At 49.5% G+C, this 17,960-nt stretch overlaps 1 protein-coding gene across 3 annotated transcripts in view; it reads left to right on the top strand.

Moving 5' to 3' along the window:
- Window positions 1-211: 211 nt before the first annotated feature.
- HEG1 (heart development protein with EGF like domains 1) overlaps window positions 212-17,960 on the top strand; it is a 54,214-nt gene continuing 36,465 nt past the window's right edge. For all 3 annotated transcript variants that reach the window (XM_082057101.1, XM_082057100.1, XM_082057099.1), the window contains exon 1: window positions 212-539. In XM_082057101.1, coding sequence (XP_081913227.1) covers window positions 359-539 — 181 coding nt within the window. In that variant the 5' untranslated portion in view covers window positions 212-358. The remainder of the gene's footprint in view (window positions 540-17,960) is intronic.

The raw sequence follows: 17,960 nt of genomic DNA, 5'->3' as shown, positions 1-17,960 counted from the left end.
GGCCGGGGGGGGCCGTGCGGAGCCGGGCCGTGCCGTGCCGAGCCGAGCCGCGGCTGGGTGATGTCAGGCTTGAGGAGGAGCCTCCGCCGCCTGCCCTTTTACTTTCGGGCGCCGGCACTTGGCCGCAGGCTGCTGCCGCTGCTGGCCGCCCCCCCCACTCCCCTTCACCCCCTCCACTATGGGCACTCCGCACTTTTAAAGCCGGGGCGGCCGCCCTGTGCGCCGCCCCGGCGCGGGGAGGGGGGGGCACGGTGAATTGATTAAAAATCGCTATTTACGTGGTTATTCATTGCCCCGCTCCGGGCATGTGAACAACCACCCCCCAAAACACCCCCCTCCCCCATCCACCCCCAGCGCCATGCCGGCAGCCTGCACCCTGCTGCTGCTGTTACTGGGGCTGGGGCTGGTCCCGCCGACCGGGTCGTTGCCCCTCGCTTCCCCCCGGCGCCTTCCTCCTCCTCCTCCTCCTCCTCCTCCGTCCCGAAGCTGTCTCGACCGCCCTTGCTCGACTCCCGCCGCGGGACTCGCCGGCAGCTCGGGTGAGTGGGGATGGGATTTGGTCCTGGTAAACAATCGCGGGGTCCCACGCCGCGCGGGGCCCCGCGCACTCTCCACCGAGGGTTGCTGAGCATCCCGACATCACCCAGAGCTGCATCTGTCCCCCCAAATCCCTTTTTAACCTTGCCCAGACCATCGTGGTACAGGCAACACTTCAGTGGGTGAAGGTTTGGGATGGGAACCGTGGGTGGGAAACTGTAAACATGTCGTAGCTGCATGGACTTACTTGAAGGTGAGCAGTAGAAACTTCATAGTGGAATTTAAGGAAGGCTCTAGTGGGTACCAGAGGCATGGCTGACACATGTCCACCCACCAAAATGTTTCCCAGGTGGGAAATCGGTGGCTCCCATACGTCATCTTCAGGATCTGAGTCGCCTACTGTTCATCTCTAGATGTGCCCTCATCTCACCTTGGGTGCTGACCCACATCCAGGTGTGGGGACAGATGCCATCAGCTCTCTATAAATACCCTGTCTCTCTGTGTCGCCTACAGAGTGTCAGATTAGTCATGTATAAAGTCACATTTTTCCTTGCATGTCGCATCTAGTGTTGCTATCAGGAGCAATGACTGGTTTGGTGCTTTACAAATGATGCTGAATTTGGTTTCAGCACAGGATAAACCATATTTTTCCCAGAACAAGCAGGGCTCATTTCAAATGTCACCCAGTAAACTGGTTCATTTACTTGCTGAAGAAGACACATAGCTCTAAGGATGACTAATTCTTGATGAGTTTGCAAAGTGCTGGGTGTCTGCAGGTGATATAAAGAAATCCAATATGTCAAATTAGTCCTGTGGAGGTTTTAATTAGGTTTTAGGATTGATCATCTGCCTGAGCTGAACTGTCAAATTTCATCTTTTAATTCCCAATGGGAAGGCAATATCATGCTTTGCTTCTTGGGGTTAAGTTTACTTTCATGGAGCTACATAATTTCAGGAAATGTGACAAAACTATATTTATAATATTTTAGTTTTCCTCACAAAAAGCATGCCTTTGTAAGATACATCCATCTTAAAAAAAAACGTACAGTTGGGGATAACAACTCGGAAGTACCCTGCAGGGGATTAGAAAACTCCTAACAGCGTTTGTGTGAGAACAGCCTGTTAACTGGGATTCTACACCGGAATTGAGGAGATTTGGGTCTATTCCCAGCTCAGCCACTTCTTTGTGCCACTTCAAGTGTCAGTTTGCCCTCCAAACCAGGAGAGAATAACGCTGTCTTACCTGCTATCAACCCCGCGAAGATAAAATCTGCAACTTGCCAGCAAACTCGCCTATTATTTGATGAGAGCTGCGCAAGTTCCTTGGTGGACAGAAAAAACTATTTCATTTCATCTCAGATTTCAATCTGGCATCTTTTCCTGTGACCTTGATGACTCCTGAGAGTCAGCGGAGGAATGCGTTTCCTTTGTTAAGAGTCTGAAAAGCTCAAACTCTCTGTCTGCAGGCTGGAAAAGCCATTTGTTTGGCTACCAGCGCCTGGCCGCCCGGCTCAGGATTTGCTCCATGCTGCCCGTGCTCGGCAGCCACAGGTGCTCATGAATCATGTCAACCCCATCCAGAAGGAATGGGGGATGCATCGTGAAGGAGTGATAAATAACCCGGCAGTAGCTCACTCCCCAGCAAACGGCATCATGAATTACGCGGGGTCCTGACAGCCGCGATTCACTTGCTGTTAGCTACAGCTCTATGCTTGTCAGTCAAGGGAATTGTTTGGTGTTACGGGAGTGGGCTGATGGGATCTCCTGAATCATTCTCAGGTTGAGCTGTTGACGCTTGAGAAATCCCTGTTTGTCTCACTGCTGCTCCTGCCCTTCTGAGATGTTTTTCACCTTTGAAAACACTTGAAGCAGGGGTGAGAGCATTTCTTGTGAACCCATCACCCCGGCGCTACGTGGAAATGAAGATTGCGTCTCTGAAATGAGTCTGAGGTTAGGCGGCAAAAGCCCTTTCTCAGGCAGGGCTTAGTGAGCAGATGGCGAGGCAGTAGGTGTAGAAATGGGGCTTTTGAGTCTCTCACAAAGCGTGGGGCGAGGGGTTGGGGCGGGAGCCGGGCTGCCCTGCGGAGCCTCCTGCCTTGCCGGGCCTGCCTGCGCCTCCACACATCTGCCGCCCCTCCCGGCCAAACCCACCGGGGGCTTGTCTGGTGAAGAAATGAGGACAGATGGCTTTCGTGTGTTGTTTAAAGTACAGGCTGAACCCGGGGAGAGGAACATAGGAAAAAAAAGTAGGTAAAACAGGAAGAAAGAAAGCTGGTGAAAGTGAAGTTAAAGCATCATCAAACCTCTCTGTGCAATTCCTCCTGGCAGCTGTTTTACGTGGGCACCGGGTGAGCCAGAGGGCATCGTCTGCTGCCAGCCTGGGTCGGATGGGGGTTTGGTTCCAACCTCTGTCCTCCTGCTGATCTCCTTATTTCAGGTTTGCCATCTGTAAAATGGGAATAATTCCAGTGAGACCACAGGGACAGTGGAGGTGGCACTGCGCCCTCAACAAAGTCACTGTGGCTGGGATCTCCTCGTGTTTCTGCAGTGTCCTTTTCCCCTTTACTTCTGTCCACGCTGATGCTCTGCCATGCTGCCTGGCATAGCACAGGGCCACTGGCAATGGACTTGCCCTGAGAAGCTGATCTACTTTTCTGCCATCTGTGTCTGTCCTTCTGTCCTTTCTCCCTCTCTCTCGTGCCAGCTGCCGCCTTTCTTTGCAGCTTTCCCAGTGGGAGACCTGGAAATAAGGTGTGAAATCACCCGAGAAGGAATCAGCTTAGCTTGCAGCAGAGATTTAGGCTGGCTGCTAGGAGGAACTCTCCCAACCCTCTTAGAGGGACAGAACAGTCTGCATTTATTTATGGTTTTGTTATTTTATTTTAACTTTCTATCTTTGAAACTTTCTGTGTGAAGAAGCAGCAAATTTGGGAGGGAGGGAAGAAGATTATGAGGATGCTTGTTTGCAGTGATGTATGGTGTTGCCTCCAAACCTGCCTCAAATTTCACTGTATGTATTTTGTGGCTCCTGAGGGGCAGAATCCCGGCTCTCTGTGCAGTCACACTAATGCAAAGGTAGAATCAGAGGATCATTTGGGTTGGAGACGCTGCTGTTTAGCTTTGGTATGACTTCAGGTGACCGTGGGTGGTGCAGGAAGGATGCTTCCTCCCCCTGTGGTGTGGGGACAAGGAAGGATCCCGCGCCTCTGCATTGCTGTCAAAAGACCCATAGGCTGCAGGGTTTTCCTGTCTTGGGCATCTTCGCTGCTCCTCTCTGTGAGCTGTCAGTGGATTTGGTTGGTGTGCTGCGAATGTGAAGTCCCTGGGATTGTATAGATTTAGCTTTTCTTCTTTGGAGTACATAATTAAAAGCAAAAAAAGAAAAGAGAAAAAAAAAGGTGTTTAGAAAAGGAGGGAGATAGGAGATCGGCTTCCCTGCCTGTTCCCCATCCTGAGCCCCTGAAGATAATGAGGGTCATGCGCTGACCAGCTGGGTTCGCATCAGTCTGTAAAAGCACTTTGCATTATATTTAAGTGGTAAATGAGTATGGTCCAAGAGATAATTGTGTAATCTGGCTGGCAGGGAGCACATAGTGCTGTGTATTGATTTACACCTCCGTACGCACTGAATGTGAGTGCTAAGCTGTGACCAGGGCACAGCGGGTAAGGGGAGAGCTGTAGCTGAAGCCTGTTACTGGGCTCTCCGCACAGTTTAATTTCCCAGTAGCAAACCGCCAGAGCTAGCCCACACCTGTTCGTCAGGTGTTTACAGCTCACTCTGCTCCTGCAGCCATCGCCACTTCAGAGGGATCATTAAATTTGCTTTAATTTTCTCCCATGGCTGGGAGGACGAGGGAGATGGGCAGTTGCTTCTGTGTCTGCAGGGGTTGATGCCAGCCTTGCTGGTGCAGGCGTTCCTTTCTCACAGAATGTTATTTTCAGTATCAAAAGTTGCAGATATTGGTGAGTTTAGAGGAGCATGGGGTTTCTGGGACAACTTACTTCCTTCACTTGCTGTTACAGATCCCAGTTTTGGGGCTGACAGCCAGAAACCCTCCGTGATGGAGCTCCCAAGCTGTTCTGTGTGCTGCCTCTGTCATCCCCATCCCATTCATCTATAGGGGACATGTCACAGCAGCTGAGCATCGTGCGGAGGCTGATGGCTCCATCTCCATCACATCTCTCACAGGTGGCACAGGATGCTCACTTACCAGAGGGATCATGCTACCAGGCTAGAAGGGCAGCTGGTCTTGGTGGTGTTGTAGTACAAAACTCGAATGGATGCTGCTGTGGCTGGAACTGTGTCTGTGCAACCAAAATGGTGCTTCTTCAAACCTGAAGCATTTCAGGCAATCCTGGAAGAGGGGTTTTGGGAGGTGTCTGGGCAACAGGAGCAGGGAATTGCTCTGGCCCACTAGCTACCAAACCAGGCACTGAGCCCTCCCTTGGGTGAAAGCAGAGGTGACTGTATGTGCGTGCTGGCTGCTTGTTTGGTTGCTGCCATGGCCAGGCTGGGCTCTGGAGCCGGGCATGGCTGTGTGGGAGCTGCTGCTACCCCACTCACTGTTCGGCAGTGGTAGCATCAGTCTGGTTGTGATGGCTTTAATGAAGCATTCATCCCAGCTAATAAAGAAACCCCAGAATAAAGAACTATTTCAGTTAACAAGTTAATCAAGCCAATAAAACCTGTCGGCGTAGCAATAGTGTTTCAGGGCTATGATGTAGAGACTGAGGCACCACCAAAGTGCTGCAGGCTCTCCAGCAATGGTAGCTATGTTTTATTTCCAAAATAAGGATAGTACAGGGCTGCCTTTTTGCAAGACAAAAATGCTGTTGTTCTGCCTGTGTCTGTGCTGCTGTGGGGAGGCAGGAGGGGGCATGTCGTGCTGCACCTCATCCGGCTGCCCCTGACATGCATGGGGTGCTCAGGCCAGGGCTGCAACCTCCTAAATACACCCTGGGGAAATGATCCAGAATTGGATGGATCACAGATAACCCGTGTGAACTCTCTGCATTCTGACTTTGCTTCCCCATGTAGTTTGAAGAGAGTTTCTCAGATGTGGGGAGTAAGGAGGGTCTGGTGGGTCAGGGTGTCTCCACACAGATGCTCATGCCTGGGCTGATGTACTCAGACATGCACGGAGCTCCCCTGGGAACAGACATGGTCAGATCCTGGCACCTTCTGTGGTGTCTTTTCTGCTGTTGCAATGCTGCAAAGAAGTTTGCGGGGCACTTTGACCAGCCAGAGAGTCAGAAGGTGCTCCAAGTGAATCACAGGTTGGTAGTTTGTAATATAATATTCCCCTGATAATGTCCAATACAAAATCCATAGTCTGTAGCTTGTGAGCAAGCTCATCACGAGACCTTGATACCCCAACCACAGGCCGTGTTATTTACATTTGATTGAAGATGTAGGTCATACGATATTTTTTTTCTCTTTCCTGATCAGCTAAGCATAAAAGGCAGAATCCAATTTTCAGTGGCAGCAGGCCTGATTACAAATTCAAATTTTTATTTCTCTGAGCTGTTTTGTGACATTTGCATTGTAATTTGCTGTTTCCATAAATATTAGTGGTTCTTTTGCTGGGATATTCACCCAGAGCAGATGCAAGATGGCTACGAGCACAGGCTTGGTGAAGAAATGAAGTCTGTGGGGACCTGTCAGGAGAAAATGGTTTTGTCACGTCTGGCCACCCTTCTCTCTCACCCTTTTCCTCATACGTACAGCTGATGCATGTACACCCATCACCATATATTTTTTTAATGCCCAGGTGTTATACCGTAACATCCCGCTGGTTCAGCAAGGGGCACAGTTCGTTTACAGCTCTTTGATTATGCAGAGAGTTCGCATTCATCCTTTCAGGCTGAAATCATTCGCACCCGAGGACAAGGAGAGAACTTTCCCACCCAAAAGGGAAATGATGTTGCATTACTGAGTGGCCAGCCCAAGAAATAATATAATCTTAGAAAAATGCAGTTCCCTTGAGTAAAGGAAGCTCTGTAAACTTCAGCTCCTCCAAGCTGTTAGCATAGCTGTTGCCTGTGTTATAGTAATGCTGCTGTCAAACCCAGTCTTCTGAAATGCTGAGGAAAGAACAGAGAAAAAAGAGACTTAAGAACCAGTTCCTGCTTAAAATTAGGACCTCCTGTAGGATCTGAATACTGTAATGTTTATAATGCAGATTTTAGGACTTTGCGTCATGTCCCTTTGCTTTTCATCTGAGTTGGGTGCTGGATGGGGTGATGGTCACCCCTGGTCTCAAAGAGCTTGGAGAAGGGGCATGCAGAGCCAGGGTAAGCAGAGAATGATCAGTTGGAAGAATGTGAGGTTTCTACTCACTGGGTGCTGAGGTCAAAAGTCTGTTTGTGTCAAACCAGGAGAGAAAGAGGCTCATTTTTAGAACTGTTGGTGTTTGGGCAGACCCATGCAATGGAGATAGATGTGATAAAGTCACATCTACAGCTGCAGCTGTGGCTTGCTCTCCTCTGCTTGCCACAGGGTGGGTGGCACTAGCGTGTGACATAGTTTATTCTGGGCTCTGTGAGTGCTGAGTGTGTACAGGTCCCGTGGCCACAGTGACCATCCTTGGGCTCGGTGCAGCAGCTTCTCAAGCTGCACACTCGAATCATGGAATCACAGAACAGTTTGGGTTGGAAAAGACCTTCAAAGCTCATCTAGTCCAGCCCCCTGCCATGAGCAGAGACATCTTCACCCAGATCAGGTTGCTCAGAGCCCCATCCAGCCTGGCCTGGGATGTCTCCAGGGATGGGGCATCGACCACCTCTCTGGGCAACCTGGGCCAATGTTTTACCACACTCATTCTAAAAAATTCCTTCCTCATGTCTAACTTGATTCTGCTGTCCTTTAGTTTAAAACCATTACCCCTTGTCCTGATGTAACATGGCCTGCTAAAAAGCCAGTCCCCATCCTTCTTGTAAGCCCCTTTTAAGTATGGAAAGGCTGCAATAAGGTCTCTGCGGAGTCTTCTCTTCTCCAGGCTGAATAACCCCAACTCTCTCAACCACTCCACTCAATAGAGTCTTCTTGAGCAAAGTGCCTGTCTTCATGGAACCTGTAGGAACTTGCTGTCCTGGAGGTCTCTGCCTTCTAGGCTAATTTGTTTCAATGTGCTGGGGGGGATAGATAGGAGGACAAGACTATGCAGTCTCAGGAGCTTCATCTCTTCAGAAACCCGTATAAAATGTGTGAGATAAAAAAAAGTCTTTTCAAAAGTGCCTGAAATGCAAAAATCCACCTATTTCCTATAAGCAGGGCACTTACAGGGATTATTGTACATGCTGTTGCTGCTCCTGTGCTGCTGCCCCCGTCCCTCCTATGGCTTTGGATGAAGGTGTTCCCTGTTGCCTGTCCTCTGCATGGGCAGGGCTCTTGAGGAGGGTTGTATCTGCTTCTGCATCTGCTGTGCCCTTGACTTGGAGTCATTTGATAAATAGTTTTGCAGTTGGTTACTTAAGTATCTCCCAAGCTGCAGTGAGCATCTCAGCTGTGGGTGAGGAAACGCTGCTGCCAAAAGTCAGGGTCTGTGCTGAGAGCCTCCTCAGATTTGGCTGCCTTTCCTTAAAACCCCAACTCCTGGAGTTGTCGTTACAGGAGAATCGCTTAGAGGGGGAGAAAAAGAGCTTTTGGCTGTCCAGGTGGTAGATAAAAACTCCCTGAAAACGTGAGCTGCAAATCCAGGAGACACACCAGAAGTCCAGGTTGGCTGCATTTAAAAATGCCTCTAGTTCAAAGCTGATCTCCAGAGGCTTCTGAGTCCAGACAGAGGGGCGGTTTCAGACACCCTTGCTTGATGGGGCTCTGCCTGCGTGTCTTCAGGAGAAGTGCAAACAAACCTCAGCTGTCTTAATTGTCCTGCTCTGCTAGGAAAACAGAGGGTGTGTAAAGAGGTGCTGGACAATACAGCAGGAAAATTGGGTGCAAACTTAGTGGTTTTCTGTCTAGCTCTCCAAATACCTTGACCTTGGCTGATCAACTCTCTGCTGAGAGAAGCAAACTCCATCTGCCTTTTCATTCTTTGTGAGGATGTGAAGTCTAGGAGGACTTTTAAAACTGCGTTTGCAGAGTCCTGACTATGGTCTGTCCAGTTTAAGCTGTTTGAGGGTGACTGTGTCACTCACAATGTGACCAGGTCCTTCTCTTTGCCTTTCTGCGTGCACACCCTGTCTTGGGGTCCCAGGTCAGTGCTTGCAAAAAGTCCTCTGGAAATGCCATGACCTTTGTGGTTCTTTCGCCAAGGCAAACAGGGAGATGTTTGAGGGACCTTTTGCACAGAGGTTAGATGGCAACGAGGATCTTGCAGCTGAAGTTTGGGAGAAACTGCCCTTTTCTTTTTAACCCTGAGCTAATTTAGCTCTGGAGTGAAACTGGCTGGGAAAGGAGTGAAGAGAAATTTTGAGTGATCTGATAGAAAGGCATGCAAACTGTGCATAAAGGGTTAACTCAGCAGGGTTAATGGTTGTCCCAGGGGTGCAGCCCAGGCTGCATCTCCCAGAGGACATTGTGTTGCACATGCATATTCAGGGCATTTTTCTCAGCATTTTTCAGCATGCTATGATGGCAGAAGTTTTGAAGGCTTGCCTCTGAAACCAAGCGGACATCATTGTCATTTCTGCTACCAGAACCACCCTCAGATTCCCTCAGGGATCTCTAGACCATGGAATAAAGCCCATGCAGGAGTTTTGGACTGATGGACAGGTTCCTTTGAGTAGCAAAGGAGGGTTCTTTTTATCCTGAAGAGCAGGCTAAAAAGCACTTCTGCCTCTGGAGTGACAAGAGGAATTTGGATCTATAGAGCACAATTACCCACATCACCGGTTGTTAGGACACTGGCGTTAACACCCTTCCTCTTGTGGAAAATCTCTTAAGCCCCGAGGACCAGTGTGAAACATCATGCTCTGTTGAACTTTGCTGAAATGGGGATGAATCACACTAAGTTGAAGATTTGGCTTCAATATATTATCAGAAAGATAGCTTCTGTGATAGCCGAGCAGGAGGGTACTGCTGCCCACCCAGGGTGGCAGGATGTGTTTTGGGGGGAGAACAGCACTTTTTGGACTATACGTATATTGGGGGGATATAGGTTGAAATGTGGATATTTGAGGGCTTTTTCATTTGGTTTTGGTTTTGAAGGCTCTGTAAAAGCAAAGGGCCAGTCTGAAAGGGGTCTCAAGACATCTCCCAAGGGATTTCAAGATGTCTCCCCTTGCAGGATCATCTCAGAAGATGTTTATCTAATACATTTTAAAAAAATTACGCCAAAGGAGGGTTTCACAGCATCTCTGAATAGCTGTCCTGCTACATCTGAGCCATTATAGGTAAGAAAGCACTTTCTTATCAGGGAAACTGTAGCTGGTAGTTAAACCTTCTGCAAAGAAAGATATCCCATACAAGTGGTGGCCAGGTTTGACCCTGCATAACTTGTAAGATCTTACGAACTGACAAGTTAAGGTAATTTAGCAGTCTGAGGAGGTAACACAAAAGGTAACCCTGTGTATTGAACTAATTTCTAGCCCCGTGATGAGAAAGAATTTCCAGGTGTAGAAAGATCAGCAAACCCACTGCGCATGATTTGCTTTCCTTGTCAATCGGAATCAAGGACCCTGATTGTGGAGCATAATACTGCTCTTGTAATTCAGCTTTTATCATTGTGCCGGAGCTGGGCATAATCGTATCTGTGTCTGGAGGGACAAGGCGAAGGCTTTCAGTAGCTGGTACTCACAAAGGCATCTTTGGAAAGCTCCATACCCCTGGTACAAGCTTGGAAGAGCTCAAATGAAAATACCCCTGAGTAGCTTTAGGCATTTGAACAGTCATCATTGTTTGATTCGGATTCAGTTACAGGACTAACATCTAAATGTTAATTCTTTTTAGGACATTATCAGCTCTTTTAGCGAATACAGAATGGGGCTGCAGTATTAGACTGGCAGCCAACTCTGCAGATAAAAGCCCTTTGAAAGGATGTTTCTTAGGAGGGAAACTTGATCAGAGGGTGCAGAATAATTGTGAAGATGATCTTTTCTGAGGGGCATGAAACAAATACATGTGTGAGGAAATCCAAATGAGGACCAGGAGGCTTCTGACCAAGGCAATGGGACTATGAGCAATTTTGTGGCCTCCAAGAACTGTGCATACTGTGCAGACAGAGATCCCCATAATCCTGTCCTGCAAATTGCTGGTATGTCCGAAGATTGTCTGGTGCTGGGTAAGGTAAGACCAAAGTTAATGGTCACTTGATGGCAAGAGCGTACCAAGGTGGTCGGTGTGAAGTGGCTCTGTGCTAGGTCAGTGTGTGGTAAGATGGGGTTTGGGTGCAGATTTCTGTCTTGTTATCCTCTGCACTGCCTTTCTGAGCACGCAGTGCCCGTATGCACCAAGGCTGTGACCTAACCCTGACTCCTTAGTGACAGCTTGGAGGGTGACAGCCCAATCCTGCCCTTCTCCATCACCCATTTCCACTGCTGGCCACAGTGCTTGGTGACGGGGCTGCCAGCTGCAGAGCAGGGACACAGCCAAAAGAAGGCGTCTTGTTTACAGCCTCTCCAAAATGTGGGCAGAAAGGCACTGGAATTGGTAAACCCCTTCCCCGCACCGGGTTCTCAGAAAGGAAACGTGTGGCTGCAGAGGCAGCGAGAGAGCGGTGGGGGCAACAGGAGGGACACCGGCTCCAGCCATCCTGGGTCATGCTGCTCCTCCACGGTGGCAATGGTGACCGGCCAGCGGGTGCCAGCGGGGAAGGACCTGGCTCATCCCCTGGAAGGAGGAGGTCCCGCACCATCCTGAGTGCTGCCACCACCACTTCCGGCAGCAGATCAGCACGGTGTCATCTAGGAAATGCGATTTAGATCATCATCCTTTCGCAGCAGATGGGGGGAAGGGAGGTGGGGGCCCTTATCTCGTCTGATGATTAATTTCTCTTTAAGCTGCTTTATTTTTTGCCTGTTTACCTTTTTCTCCATCGCCTCTCAAGTCACACCATCCCTTGCTGGAAGAGCAGGAGCCATGAGAGGATCTATGGTTCGCACTGCTGTGACACCATGCCCTGCACCCCACCTTCCTCTGGGAGACAAGACCTGGGTATAAGGCTGGGACTGCTATCATTTTTCCCCTGGGGTGAGGCTGTGTTTTGCTAGGCCACATGAAGGGAAGAATCCAGTGAGCCTTATATCTGTGTGTCACCAAAACGCGCCCACCCCTTGCTGGCCTCGTGATCCTCCTGCATCTGAGAGGACTCTTCATCCCCACAACATCCTTGAGAAGTTGTTCACTTTCCAGGTTGGTCATCATCCCCAATGTGGCTGCTGGCCAAAAGAGCTCTTTGGTGTGTGCTTAGCGTTAAGCATGGAGAATAGTTCCCCGAGGAGCTTTTCTTAAGTGCATTGCTGGAGCAAGGCTCTGGTCAAGACACTTGGACCAATGCCCACCCCACAGCGATGGGCAGCATTGCTCTGCTCCTGGGAGCCCATGGCAGGCCCTGGCTGCTCCCAGCATGGCCTTTTGCCATGCCAGTACCCCTTTTCCTACTCCCTCCTCCATCTTCGCAGTATTTATTGTCCCCTCCTGGCTGTGGGAAGCAGCTCCTGGGCTCAGACCAATTTGGAGCATGGACCTGTGGTTTTGTTTCCAGTGTCTGACATGAAAATACCACCTTTTTTTTCTCCAAAGCCCTTGGCTCCTGGGGCAGACAGCTCCTGCTGCACATGCACTTCGCACCGCTGGGCATCACTTCTTGATGCACGCTGAGGTTTTGTGCAGAAAAATCTGTGCTTTGGCCTGTAGTTTGGGTGGTTTTAAGCACATTCCCAGATAATCACAAATACCAATTGCTGGGTGTTTTTCCCCTGCAATAACCATTTAAGTCAAATACAAGTCACTGAGCTTATATTGGGAGTAAATAAGCTACACAGAATGTCTTTGGTTATACATGAGGTCAGACAGAATGAGCTAATGCTCCCTTCTGGCTTTGAAATTAAACTTTTTCAGAAAGCAAAATTTCATCCTGCAGCTTCTAAGCTGCCTGTGCCTTTCCTTATGGAGGAGCCCGAGCCCTGGGGCCGCACAGCTCTCTGCACCTTGTGAGGCTGCTCATCCTCTTATCACCCAAAACCAGCCCTGCTTGGAGGTAGTTTTCTTATATTACCCAGTTTAAATGAGCATGAGCAGGTACTGGGGGTGTCTGATGGTGCGAGAAGGCTATACGATGATGGACTGTGATGCCCTAGTTAACGTGCAAAGGGTAATTAACCTCTCCGTAGCAGCGACAGGCTAGCTTCCCTGGAAATATTGTTCTAGCAAGCCCCGTGTGAGATTTTTACAATTGCAAGCCTTGGAGACAGATTCCAATTTTCTGGAGTTATTCATGTGAGAGCTCTGGAGAAAGGTCCATGTTAGAAATAAAGCTGTGTGCTTACAAAAGCCAACAGCGGCATCGTCCTGCTCTCTCCAGCCCAGTTTCTTTCCACTTAACCAGTACTGTACACACTACCATGGCTTTTTTCCTTCCCACCCCCCTTTTTTTTTTTTCAGCCAGGATGTTTTTTCTTGCCTTTTTATTGTTCCAGTGACCTAGCAACTCCACTTTGGTGGAGCCCTGCCAGGAGACTTCCTCCCTGAGCCGTCTGACAGTCTCCAGCAGCGCTGCCCTCGGATGGGAGCACCAGTTAAAACCACACCGGACTGGGTCCCTGCATGGTTTTCACTCTGCCCTTGCAAGGACCGATGTGGTTACCGCTGCCTTCCCGCCGAGTAAAGCTTCCAGGGGACTTCAAAAACCCTGGAAAGAGGAAGGAGAAGTGTTGCGTGGGTGATATTTTCTGTAACTTTTTTGCAGGATGTTACTGAAAAGCCTGGAGGGTTTTAGAAGTAAATTAGGTGGTGCTGGGATTTGGGCTCTGCAGTGCAGGCAGGGTGGCTGGAGACAATTCAGCATCGCAGGGTGGTGGGAGATGGGACAGAGAGGAGGTGCAAGTGCTCAGAGAGCTGTGACATTTGGGAGGTTATTTTTTTGGCTTATTTTTATCAATGTTTGCTGAAAATGGTGAGAAAGATATCCCTTCAGTAAGTGTTCCTGGGGCCTGTCAGCTGGTGCTGGGGCAAAGCTGCCTTCCCACCCCTGGGGCTGCAGGGGCTTTTCCTGCATTGACACGGGACAGGACACATTTGAGGTAGGAAATAGATGAGCTGACAAGCAAATGAACACAGCTATTTTGGGCTTTTTGCTCAGGAAAGTCATCAGGGACATGGGTTCCAGGGCCTCTCTGGGGCTGGAGGCTCAGACACCTCTACACTGGCTGTAAGGATGGATTGCTTGGGATTTTACTAGTGTCTCTGCATGATTATGGGGTTTTTGAGGAGGGAGGGTATGGGTAGTCATGAGACAGCTTACCCCTGTTGGAAGCGGACTTGTATTTGAAGGTGTTTTCCAAAGACTCAACAATAGAACAAGACTTTTTTTTTTTTTTTTTAAATTCAGTTGCCAAAAGGTATTTGAAAAAAAAAAAAAGCTCATGAAAAGAGGTTTAGGGGACTGCTCTGAGCCCTGGGCTGGTGGTTTTCAGGCAATGTAGGTCTGTACGATCCCAGGGATTTGTGCATTGAACCCAAACTGCAAGAGAGATAAATAAGAAGCTCGGTATTTCGTAGGCTTGGGCTGGTGATCTGGGACCCTGCACCTCCACTGGGAAGTGTTTAGGACACCAAAATTAAGAGACTGGAAACCACTGGATAAGCAGGACAATATTCTGTCCTCCACTGTGCAGGTTTTATCCCTGGTTGCAGGTGGGCCATCTGCTTGCACCCCCTGTTTTTGGACATGACAGCAGCTTTCTGTGTGCTCTGTATTTTGGAGTACCTGTTTCTCTGCTTTAGGGTACTGCTCTTAAGAGCAATAATTGGGTCATTTTTCTTTTTTTTTTTTTTTTTTTTTTTTTATGGCATCTCCAAGCATCAGGCCCTGGTATCACGAACACACCACAAATAAGAAAGGGTAGGAAGCAAAAATCGCCTTTAGCATCCTCCGTGGTTTTACAGGTCCCGGAGGGGAGGTGTTGTGGAGGCGCAGTCTGGTTTTGTCTCATAAAGCAGCACTGCAAGCAAAGTGCCATGGCCTGGCATAGGAGGGGCTGAGGATGATGCTGATGTCCCCAGCCCCGTGGGCATCTCTCACCCATAGCAGCTGGATGGGCATTAACCACCTGGACCTTGGCACTTGGTGCTTGCAGGGGCTGCTGCTGGCATTGAACCCCCATCACCTTTCTCCAGCTGACATATTAAAGCTCCAGTCACCTTTGGTGGCTGTGTAAATCTTTCGTATTATGGTTAAAATGATTTAATGTGCTGTGAATTGCTGTCCTGCTCTGCCGGGGACCCAACGGGCAGAGGATGAGGAGCAGGAGGACCACAGCAAGGCTCTGCCAGGGGATGTGTATTAGGGCACCCCATCCAAACCCAGCCCTGCAGCATGGTGGGAGGTGCTGGCAGGGCTTTCCTGCACCTCTTCTCTTCCCCACCCACCCTCTCTCACCACCTTTCTTCATCCAGCCTGCATAATTCTGTTTATTAATATCGAAAGAATTAGCAAAGAGGGTTGACCACATGTGGTTAAAAACCTCTCGTGTTCTTCCTGTGCTTAGTGCACTCAAGGGACCTTCCCCAAGCAATATTATCAGCATGTTTACACTGAACTGACCCATCTCAAGTATGATTTTTTTTTCTAAGCTCCATTTCACACACCCCCCATCCTCCCCCCACCTCGAACTGCTTCTTTCAGGGCAAGAACAAGGAAGGAAATTGAAAATCCCAGAGAGCCCTGGACAGTCCAGATTTAGGGCTGTAGCTTTTGTTCGCACAAACTCACTTGGCTCCGAACTAGCCTCCACCCATGATCCCGACATCCGCAGCAGCCGTTCAAAACACGGCGCAGAGCCCGGCCCCGGCAGGGACCGGCAGCCACCCGTGTCACCCGCCACAGGGCCACCAGCCCCGCTTGGCTCCCTACTTCTCCTCCCTCACACCCTGCCTTTCTTCCTAACCTTTACCTACAGCCGGCAAGGAGTTTTCTAAGTTGCCATGAGTTTTTTTTCCCTCCGCGAGCCTCGGATGATATTAAGATTATGCAATGTTAACAGATGTGGGCTTTATAATTATAGCTGCCTGTCCTCGGGAGGAGCATGCTTTAGCTTCACACGTGCTCAGCTCAGCATGGGATGCTCCCAAGGTGGCCGCAGCTTTGGCAAAACAGCCGCTGCATGGGCGGCCGTACTGGGAATGGTCCCCAGGGAATCGCCACCCTCCCGAGCAACCACTCTTGACTTTCCTTGTGTGCAAACACAGATTTAAATTGCATTCTGTGGTTGAGGGAATATTTTTCTGCCCTTTGAGGAGAAAAAAATCCCTTCTGCAGGAAAGCAGCGGGGCTCGGATGGCTCACGGTGTACTTTGGCTGGCTGCGATGCTCCTGCCAAATGTTGTCTGTAGGGATCCTGCTCCCCCGGTATTGGCAGCATACACCCCTCCTCACTCCCTGCCCTAAAATGTCTGTGAGAGATCACGGCCACTGCTGAAAATTTACAGTATTGTGCTTTTGGTGTTGTGTTGTTCCACGGTTGAGCCTTGAGCATCCCCCTGACATTGTCCTGGCAGCAGCCACCTCCTGGCCCGTGCTGCACCCAGGGATGGAGACAAAAGTCCCTGATGCAAAGGGAATTTCTCAGGAGCCTCACAAGGTAGACATCCAGCCGGGCTGCCAGGGGCAACCCCAAAGCCTTGAGAAATCAGCTGGAACTTGATCTGTTTGTCCTGGCCGCGCTATAACTCAGCTCCCAGCAAGCCATGGACTTGTTATGCTTACGAAGAAAAAGTGACTCCAAGACTCGACCTGTCTGGTGAGCATCACTGCTAGTTTTAACTGGGAAGGAAAACACCAGTCTGGTGGGTGGCTGGAGGGTTTTGTGCTGGAAGTCAAATAATACCCATGGCAGCTGTGGTTGTGTGAAGCTAGAATGTGGAAAGCAGTTGGCAGCTTAGGATGTGATGACATTGTTAGTGACAAATCGGTACCTGAGCTAAAGGGCCATTCTGCTTTAAGCCTTTAATGTATCAGGCAAGGCCATACGGTCCCGTGTATATTTTTTTTGAAGAAGTTTGCATCTGGTCCATCTACTTCAGCAGAGGGCCATATTTGAAGGCTAATTTCTGCAGGCAAGTTGAAGAGGAGATTGTGGATGTCTTGCACTTCTGGCAGGCTTGATGGCTCTGTGATCAGCTGACACTACATGTCTACTTTGTTGAGCAGACTGATTGTTTTGAATTTCCTTAATACATGCCGTAGGTTGGGTTTTCCAGCATGGCTCGTGCTCTGCGCCCACCAAACCAGGGAGCAAGCCCGTGCTGGCATGTGGTTTTCCTCCCTGCACTGGGCCTGGCATACCTTGCAGGGCAGAGTTAAAAATGCCAGATGACTCTAATAAAACACGTGTAAATAATACCTTTGTATTCAGCCCATCCACTCCCTGGCTGCACTCAAAGCCAGGTTTGCTGGCGCCCATGATAAGGGAAAGAGTTTTGCTTCATTTTAATCCCAGCAGCTCTGCAGAGCCAAAAGAGGAGAGAGAAAACTTCGGGGTGGATTTGCAGGGAGAACAACAACCAGACAAGCAACCAGCAGCGTTATACTTTCAGACCAGTTGCTGTTCAATCAGGGGTCATAGCTGAAGGTACTGCTTGCTCCTATTTCCAGGGTTATTTTTAAGAAGTGGCAATTAAATGCCTGCTGCATTGCCCCACTATATATTTTAGCATGCCTGGCTGGAATGCTTGTTGACAAATGACTTGGCAACCTGAGAAAGCAAATTTCCCTCTGTCTACTCTCATCCCCTAAGGGTTTCTTTGAGCAACTGCTGCTTCTCCTTTATTCTGTGCAGCCAAGCCGGCTGCTGGGGCATGGTAAGCATGGGTTGCACAGCTGAAAGCTTTTAGCGAGAGGGGAGCAGAGGGAAATTCAGTGTGCCGCCCTCCAGCAGCACACCCAAATTTTTCAGCATCAGGGCTGCTATAAATGGACTTGTGGGCTACAATTACAGGCTGGGCACTGGCTTGCAAATGAGCATAGTGAGCATCCCCTGAGACTTTGCATCCCTTAATCCAAGGGGCAATAATGAGCAGCTTGTTACGTGGGACAGGAGTTGGCTCATGGGACGGGGCATGATCCAAGTGGCAGTGAAGATGTTTGGAGGGATGGACATCGCTGTCATTAAAGGCATTCAAGGGGGCTCTGCTCCACTGCAGCTCTTGTCTTCTTGGGCCTCATGGTGCTCAGACTCCCAGGATGAAATGCAGATTGTCCTACCTACATACCTCTCTTTTCTTGGTGTGTTCCTGCTGAAGCTATTGCAGAAGGAGAGAAGAG

The sequence above is a fragment of the Streptopelia decaocto genome (assembly GCF_964273445.1).
Source record: "Streptopelia decaocto genome assembly, chromosome: 6".
Classification (NCBI taxonomy): domain Eukaryota; kingdom Metazoa; phylum Chordata; class Aves; order Columbiformes; family Columbidae; genus Streptopelia; species Streptopelia decaocto.
Note: the sequence above shows the minus strand (reverse complement) of the source record. Positions and strands in the feature narration are given on the sequence as shown.